The sequence below is a fragment of the Polypterus senegalus genome, chromosome 4 (assembly GCF_016835505.1).
Source record: "Polypterus senegalus isolate Bchr_013 chromosome 4, ASM1683550v1, whole genome shotgun sequence".
NCBI lineage: Eukaryota > Metazoa > Chordata > Cladistia > Polypteriformes > Polypteridae > Polypterus > Polypterus senegalus.
This window is the reverse complement of record NC_053157.1, coordinates 246,954,870-246,964,278: the sequence shown is the minus strand read 5'-3', so window position 1 is coordinate 246,964,278 and position 9,409 is coordinate 246,954,870. Positions and strand designations below refer to the sequence as shown.

Here is a 9,409-nt window from a genome sequence, read left to right as displayed (position 1 = left end):
ATTTGACAAATAACAATGGTCCTTATGTTGTTGCTTTTTAAATTAATGAGGAATTCAAATTTATCAAACTGTGAAGCATTAACAGGCCATTTATCTCTGTGAATGTAACACCTAATCATAATTAACAAAAGATTAATTTAAGTTAAATATTCTTTTACACATTAATTCTTATAAAACCAAATTGTCCTTCAAGGTGATGTCAATATTCTGAATATTTGTTTAGATCTCACCTTAAACTTTGCTTCCTCACTTTTCCTGTGTTTAATATGGAGAGAGGCCACAAGAGGGAGCAGTTTGGCTCCAGAAGAATCAGCTGATGTCAAAGCCCTGAAAGTCACAGGAATGTCACTAAGGTGCAAGTGACATGACCAGCGTCTGAGTTTACAGCACATGATGAGGGCCACAGGAGCTGACGTGGAGTTGATTATCAGTGACTGGCGATGTGTCCAGTGTGCTCATCAACCATCAGCGCGTGCCAAAGAGTCAAAGAGGAGAAAATGAAACGGGAGGAGCAAAACTCAGCTCTTTATTTATTTAAGTGACAACAACACAAACACACAAATGACACATTCGTCTGACTCAGTCTGTCTCAGGTCACTCATCTTACCCTTTATCACCCTGACACTCTTCTCTATCATCCTCACCCCTCACTCTTTTTTCACCTTCTGCTTTTTCTTTTAACCACTCAACCTCCATGAAATGACAGATTTAGAAGTCATAGTCGCTATCTGCTGGTGAGGCCTGGGGGTTGTCAGCCTGGGCCTTCAATGGCTTCTTCACACAGACTGATGTCAGGTGACACGCCGCTCCTTGAGGGGTCCTGAGGGAATTGTAAATTAAACCTGGGAATGTGTGTGAAAGTGGAAAGATAAAAGTGTCCCCAAGTGTCACATCTGATTGTCACTTTGAACACCGACAGTGATGGTGAAGTCAGTCTGCTGACTCATCTCCTTGAGGTTGGGTGACAGTGGAAAGAACAAGGAGGAGGTACAGTTTAATTTCTAACGTGACACTAAATGACTCAGTAAAACACCAAACTCTCATCAGTATGGCCGACATGTGACTGAGTGGTGAGTCCTCGTCTTTAGCCATTCACAGGGAATTCATTCAGAGGTGACAGACCACCTGAGTAACTAATTGAGGGACAGACAATGTCTGTTCAGAGGCCAGCACTCCAGTCACTTCTGTCACTCTGTACTCCTAAATAGTCACTGGAATGAGGCTCTGGATACTGAGACAGGCATGTGGTCCTGCTGGAGCAGCACTACTGAAAGGCGATATATAGACTGACTTAACAGTGACATTCAGTGACACTCAGAGGACACAGCAGTTGTTGGGGTGTCAGCCTGAAGGACATGTGGCTGTGACCCCTGCTGGTCAGACTAGTATTTGTAGGTCTGGGGTGTCACCACCCCTCATGATGACACACACACCTGATTGGCTACTCAAACCAAATAATATTGGAGACCCTGACAGTCGCACTTGCCCAGCATTCTCATCACCAGATTCACTCATAGAGGTGCTTCCCCCCACCCAACCCGTAAAATCAATTTTAATCCTAAACTACAAACACAAAGACACCTGCGCTTGTGGAGATATCATGTGACCATTGCAGGGTACTGGTCAGTGGTCACATGGTGTCAGATGGCTGATTGTTGCACTGGAGTTATGACCAAGATAAAACCCTGGATAGAGGGGCTCAGTGAAGGAGGTGTTGAACCTGTGCAGGAGGGTCATTGTGTATGAGACGCTATAAAATGACAGAGAGCCAGCAGGCCAGTCCAGATACACACCTATTCGGGGGCTGTAGGGGGCGCTGATTTCAGTCCGCTTGTTATAGTGACACACAAAGTACTGGGAAAGAGACCACAGCAAACTCCAGGACTTGTCGTTGTTTCCAAGGCTGCACTCCTTGCTCTTTCCTTTCCTGCCCAGTCCTTTATATGCGACTCCAATCACCAGTTCACCTCCACTGCACTCCACCTCCCAGTAACAGCGAGTCCCAGTCAAAGCCTCTCTGCACAGAACTTGAGGCCAGTAGTCAAATCTGTCAGGATGATCAGGATATTTGGCTTCTGTCTTCTCACGTGTCACCATCTTGGTCCCTTCAGACAGACGGAGGTATCTGTGTGCCGTGTCGATGTCCAGTGTGAGGGGACAGAAGTCTGAAAGGAGAGAAAAGAAAACGAAGGAGGAAATCTGGGAGTGTGTAACGGGACTGGGGACCGAGCACAACACAGACAATTAACAAGAACCAATCAGGAGCTGTGCTGACGAGACACTAATAGTAAAGAGTTCATCTGATTGGACAGAATCTGTGGGAATTTAAAATTAAATTATTAAAAGATGACAACAGACAACAAAGTGAAAGGCAGGCAGTTCAGATATTTGGAAGTCGTCTCAGTCATCAGAAATTATGATAAACGCCATAAGGTCGTAAAGTTAAAAGTTACAATCTATCATTTATTATCTATCTATCTATCTATCTATCTATCTATCTATCTATCTATCTATCTATCATATAGTGCCTTTCCCATCTATCATTGTATCTTTCTTTCTTTCTTTAGTGTGTTTCCTGTCATCTCTTATTATTATTTGACTGTCATTCTTATCCAAGGTGACTCCCATCATCTGAGATTCCATTTTGTCCTTTTCTTTTCTTTGTCCAATTGTAGCCCAAGCAGGTGAAGTGACTTGCTAAAGGTCACACAGTGGTGTCAGTAGTGGGATTTGAACCCACAACTTCACGGTTTGAAGTCCAAAGTTTTCACCACCCCACTACACTGCATTTTCTCCACCATTTAAACTATCCTTCTGTTCCATCAGAGGTCAGCTTTACTCTGGTGGTCTCATCAGGGAGGTGGGCTACAGTCCTGCGAACCCTCAAACATCTTGAGAATATTAGTAGCTGTATTCAGTGGAACATGAAGCTCTGTGGAGGTGGTCTTGTAGTCTTCACCTTGACCACCCTTGGCTGTTACCTTCTTTATCTCCTCCTCTTCCCTTGTCCTCATTCAGTGTGAGGCACACAATGACAGAACACAGCAGAGTGAGGACTTAACTGAGTGACTGAAGACCCAGGTGACACTCATTAGAGGAATCAGTCAGCTTGAGATGTCACAGTCCAGTGGGACTTGTCACTTTAACTTATTTCACATACAATTGTGCTTCATTTTAAAAGCAACACTTTAATCTGTGTCTGTATATACAGTTGTGTGAAAAAGTAAGTGCACCCCATGATGTGTATTTTATTTTTGTTTCCTTTTTAAAAATATTTTTGGACACATAAAGACTCGGGTACAAGAGACGGCTTTGGTGATTCACTGCCTGAGTCTCTCTATCCCATAATGCACCAGTCACAGGACCCCCATCGCTCTCAGCCCCTCAGTCACACAACACTCAGACTTTCATATCCTAAGCCTGTCCTGCTCTATTAAAACTTCAATGATTTTTATTGTGATGATCCATTCAGTCAAAGCACAAACTCACATTTTAAAAAGTCATCTCTGCTCTGAGGTTCAGGAGGCTGGAGGGTGAAAACTGGAGCTTCATGAGCTGAAAATAAAAAGAAAAGAGAAGAAGAATGGAAACTGAGAAGATGGCATTGTTGGATCTTAGTTTAGTTCTTAAATACGTATTACAAATGCATAGTAATTAAAATTAGGCCAAATGTCAATTTGAATATTCATATTAATAATAAATATACAGGGAGCCAGAGAGTATTGAGACCCCCTCACTTTCTGCACACTTTACTGTGTTGTTGATTTAATTTTAAATGGATTAATGTGCCTTTTGTGCTCATCAGTCTACACTCAGTAACCCATAATTACAAACTGATCACAGGTCTTCAGAAAGGTCTGCACATTTATTACAAATCAAAACTGAAACTTCTTCCTAGAAGTATTCAGACACTTAATTCAGGTCTTTGTGGAAGACCCTTTGGTGGTCTTCATAACTAAGTGCCTCTTCAAGCTTTGTACTCCTGGATTTAGGCAGTTGATCCCATTCTTCCTGGCAGATCTTCTCAACTCCATTAGATTTCAAGTGAAGCGTCTGTGAACTTCCATCTTTAGGTCTCTCCACACAAGTTCTGTGGGTTCTCTGTCTGGTCACTCAAGGACACTCAGATTTGGTACTAAGGTCCTCTCTGTATCTGACAGCACTTTCTCCTTCCCTCAGTTCTCACGTGTCACTCTGTCCCCATAGCCTGATGCTGTACCTTCATCTTCGCTGTAGAGATAACATTAAGGCAGGTGGTGAGCAGTGCCTGGTCCTCTCCAGACGTCATGCTTGGTCTTCTGTCTAAAGAGTTTAATGTTTGTCTCATCAGATCATTGAATCTTTCCCTTGATGCTCTCGAGATTATCTTCTGCCTGGCCACTCCACCATAAACTCTTGATTTGTGCAGCACTGCTGAGATGGCCGTCCCTCCTACAGTTTCTCTTATCTCAGCAGAGGACACCTGAATTTCTGTTGTAGTGACCATTAGGTTTTTGGTCACCTCCCTGGCTAAGGCCCTTTCTTTCCAGTTATTCAGACTGGCCATCTCTAGAAAGCATCCCTGTAATTCTAAAATTCTTGAGGCTGCTTTGCTGCTGGGAACACTCAAATCTTTAAAAATGTTTTTATCCCTTTGTGCTGATCTTTGCCTCACCTTTAAACTCCATGGTTTGTTTTTTGTGCTGACATATAATGTCATACATATACTGTATTTTATGAGTATTGTCAAGCAGGTACAGTTGGGGACATCTTCAGGGCTCTATCTAGTGAAAAAATAACTTTTTAATAAAGTATATGGAAGTCGTATTAGGAGTATAACATTTCACATTAAAATTTCATAACATCTGATTAAGAACAACTGATTATTAAGAGAGTTTGTTATAACTCAGCTAATCACTGTGAAAGGCACTATATAGTAAAAAATAATTAACGGCAAAGAAATGCAGATAAATGTTAAAGAGAAGGCCTTCTGCAGTGTTCTCTTATTGTCACTCTGGTCCTCCTCATGGACTTCAATAATGAACACAATGTCACCAGACGCTCTACCTGATGGAGTCCAGGTCATGATATCCCTCTGGCTGATCCACTCCAAACTCTTTTTCAGACCTGACAGCTCCTTTCTCATTCCCTGAAATGAGAAATCAGCGGTGACAGTGAAGCTCAGCGAGTCTCCATCAGCAGGAAGGACACAGCGAGACGAGAAAGTCTGCATCAGGAGAAAAGAGGGGACGAGATTTCAGAAAGGAGATATAAAAAAAGTAATTCTGATAAGAGGAGGTTCTTCTGAATTAAGGATCAGTGTGGTGAGCAGTCAGAGTAGGTTTAGATGGTGAGAATGCCTGTCATTGACTTGTTGGTTATTTATGAGAAAATATATGGTGGAGTATAGTGGAGCATCAGAGATTATCGACATTAACTATCAATGAGCTTTTCTCGTAGGACTTTATTTTTTGGTGAGTCAAGAAAAAGGAATTTAGGGGTCAAGTGGGTTCAGAATTGAGTTAGCACACAAAACAAGGCGCTAGGTTTCTTATGGTCCTGAGACCTAAACTAAACTTAATTAAATGAAATGTAAAGACTAACACATGTAGGGAGAACGCTCTTCAATATGATTAGACAATTGAAGGTCTGCAGCTTAGAAGTGTGGCTTGTGAGAAAATCCTGGGAGCCTTTGTGTCTTCATCAAGATCATCAACTACACAAAGTAGAGAAAGTTACAGCAAACTAAGTTATATAGCAACCACCATGTGTAGAGTGTAGATCAAGAAGATAATCTCCCTAATGTCTACAAAACACAGTCAACATCAGGACTATTGTGTGTAGTGTGAGATAAAAGCACACGAGAAAGATGGGAGATGAGAGATGAGACTGGACTGTGGGGTCTGAGTTGTGAGGAAATGCTGAAGGGTTTGGATCTCATCAGTTTATGGATGGAGACATCAGAAGGTGGCCTGGCAGAAGAGTTTGCAATGTCTTTGATTAGAAGACATCTTTTACGTTTCATAAAAATTCACTTTTTCACACAGACAATTGTAGATTCATCAGTCTGTCGTGTACACGAAGTTACCAACTTTGAGATATTTGTAAATGGAATATTTCAAATGTTAAGTAAATATGAAAAGATGATCTGTGCTTAGCTGAATGGCCTGTTCTTGTCATGTTGTACAAACTCCTCAGAACTTTTAAATTTCACTCTAAATGTTCTCAGGTCCCACACATCCCAGTTTGATCAGACTCCCTCTGAAGTGTTACTCTCACCTGTAGGAAGTGGAGATGGTCCTTGGTCTCTGAAAGCTCCTTCAGCTCAGCTTCTCTCCTCTTCAGCTCCTCAATCTCCTTCTCCAGTTGCTCCATGACTCCTTCAGCCTTCTCCATTTCTCTCTTTTCTTGTTCTCTGATCCTCTCAGTCAGTTTCCTGTTGGCTTCCTCAATGCACTGCATCAGAGCAGTGAAGCTCTTCTTGTTTTCTCCCATCTCTCTTTCCACAGATATCTGATTGGATAGGATAAAGATTTAGAATTAAGTCAGCTAATAAGAATAACAAATCACAAGACAGATTTGTTGCTATTTTGATGTTGTGAAGATCAGTTTGAATCAGCTGGAGTGATTGGTGATACTTTATTTGCAAAGTGAAGGGAATTTGGAGACCCACACCCAGACAATATGATCTTCCCATTATGCCCGAAAACAACATCTCTTTGCTGATGGTCTTATTAAGGAAACTGTAGAACTGTATGGGGTACACAGTCATAAAAGCCATCCTTGTGAAGGATCTTGAGAGCCATTAGCAGGAACTACTGGGGGACAGCCCTACTGTCTTGTGAGGACTCCATTTGACCTGGGAGTTTTACAAAGGTCTGCCTTTAAAAAAGAAGAAGAAGAAGAAGAAGAAAAGATGATGTATTTGTTTAGAGGAGTAAACTTGTGTGTTAGAAGGTAATTGTGTGAACATAATAGTATTTCTGGACCGGAGTCTTTTGTGTATAGTAGTCGTGTTCTAGTTTAGGGTGACAAGAGGGTCTAGTTGTTGGTCAAAGAGCTTCAGATTTTACTTAATTTCATGAACTCTTTGCTTATCTACCTTCTGCCATTTCTTTTTCATTGTAGAGGGCAGAGTTCTGAGTTTTTATTTCTGTGTAGATCTACTTCATTTATGAACTTTGCATTATTTCTAATGAATTAGCTATTGTAACTATGTCTCATATGTGTGTGATGGCACCTGGTGGGTGTCACTGTATAAAGTAAAAGGTGCTTGCTGTCCAGGATCATCAACCCCAAAGCTGGAGTGTTCTGTTGTATTCAGAACTTTGCACATATGGACAGTGACTTAAATAACTCTGTGATAGAAGGTGAGGATGAGAAGCCCTAAAAGGTCAATTCCTGACCAGCCCCAAGAAAGAGGAAGAAATGATAATACGGGATTTATTTATTAGGGAATTTAGATGAAGCTTTACTCCAGATACAGAGAGCCTCGTATTGTATTTTGCCTTTTGGTACACAGGTGGAAAACCAAACTGGTTGAGTGGATAGGCTCCTGGCCAGAGCAGGGAAGGAAGGAGCCAGTTGTCATTGTCACGTGTCCAGTTCCAAGTGAACAATCATAAGAGGTTGCATCAGACCACCAGTTCTGCAGAACAATTTAAAGACTTAGGTACTGTCAAGCACGAACACTTGGGGAGCAGCTTAAGAACCCGATTTGCAGATTTGCATCACTACAAGTCCTGTCGGGGGACAACGTCGGTGTACTAACCTTTCTTTCTTTGTTTCTTCAGAAAGACACACACACTGCCGCCGTAAAACTATTCGGATGACTCAAAGAGCGACAACACTTCCGGGTTCCTTTCTTCCCTCTGCTTCACCATTGTTGACTTCAGCCTACCACATTCCATCACAGTTTACCCAGCATCCCATGTTCTAATTTCCGGTACAGTCCCTATAAACTGTCCCTACCTTCAATGTCTTTTATGTTTTATGGAAAACGATCTGACCAAAATTTATTTACAATATACAGGGCTACCACCCCAAAACTATGAGTGTGTCTGTCTTATCTTTCAGTATATTTCACAATACAAAACTGAGGAGCAGTAGTGACATAATGACTAGAAGTTCTTCCTACATCACACACTAGTCTACAGAAGACTGAGGAAATTAGATAGATAGAATTGATGGTCTAGCACACACTGTGAGCTGGAGGGCTCATCGCACCCCAAGAAGATACAGACGCCCCTGGGAAAACCACAACCCCTGAAACACAGACTACCCTCACATTGCTCCTTACCTTCTCACTTGCGCTGTAATGCGTAATACAAGCCTCGCGCGATACTCTGCTAACTTAAAAGCCTTGTGCAGCGCCTGTCAGTTCTGGAATTGATTGTTTTGCTTCTCTCTCTCTCTCTCTCTCTCTGACATTCTCTGCTCCTAGCGGAACTGTCATCTCTGACTTGTCATGGAGCACGTTTAAGCTTTTGAAAAAGAAACAAATTTTTGTTTGCAGTGTTTGAATAAAATTCCTGTTTTCTACAACCTCCTGTGCAAATCTGTGACCCAAGCGTGACAAGTGGTACCAGGAGTGGTTGCACAGATGGATGCCGCCGAAGACTTATTTCAAATGGTTCCACTTCCTTACGATCCAGAGGATGACATGCCTCCAATTCTGGATATGGATAATCGTCGACGATATAGTCCTGATCCGAATGTTCCAATTCTTAACCGGCGACCGTACATCCCTTTACCACCTCTTCCTGAAAATGCAAAGAATGTGCTGATGAAAATGGGCCCTAACGATGACCCATAGATGTTCCTAATAGCCTTCGAGCAAGTCGCAACCATGCTGGGATGAGACAGACGACAGTGGGCCATTATAATCACACCCTTTTTATCTGGAGTTGCTCTTTATTCTTTACGAAATGTGCCCAGAGATAAGCTCAGCAATTATGAGTTCCTGAAGGAACAAGTGGTTTTACGTAAAACTAAGACTTTTTTGGCAAAAGGTTTCGAACTATACAACTAGAAACTTAACATGGATGGCCCAATCCGTGCGCAAATTCAAGATTTAATACATAAAGTGCACTGCTGGTTTGAAGGAAACGCTATAGAGCGTATTGTAGAAAAGACAGTAATGAATATACTACTGAACGGTATACCTACAGTCATTCGAGATGAATTTCTGCGTCATGATATTGAATCATTAATGATTATATCCAGACGACTGGAAGGTTCACAATCCACTTGGAGAAAAAGCGGTGAATTCGGCAGTGCTTCGCAACCTGTGAATGAGCGTCCAGGACATTCTCGTCACTTCAATCGACGTCAACAACATCAACAAACAGAATGGGGTCAGGTAGACCTACGGGGAATCCTGTCGTGACAGAGATACCAATTTCTGAGGAAACTGCACCGTCTGTCTGAG

General features: G+C 42.0%; 1 protein-coding gene across 1 annotated transcript in view; it reads right to left on the bottom strand.

Moving 5' to 3' along the window:
- Positions 1–586: 586 nt before the first annotated feature.
- Positions 587–9,409, bottom strand: part of LOC120529001 (tripartite motif-containing protein 16-like) — a 40,010-nt gene continuing 31,187 nt past the window's right edge. Inside the window, exons 2-5 of the mRNA XM_039753063.1 lie at positions 6,259–6,291; positions 5,047–5,206; positions 3,490–3,555; positions 587–2,165 (exon numbers count right to left, since the gene is read on the bottom strand). Of these exons, the coding sequence (XP_039608997.1) occupies positions 1,624–2,165; positions 3,490–3,555; positions 5,047–5,206; positions 6,259–6,291 (801 nt within the window). The 3' untranslated portion in view covers positions 587–1,623. The remainder of the gene's footprint in view (positions 2,166–3,489; positions 3,556–5,046; positions 5,207–6,258; positions 6,292–9,409) is intronic.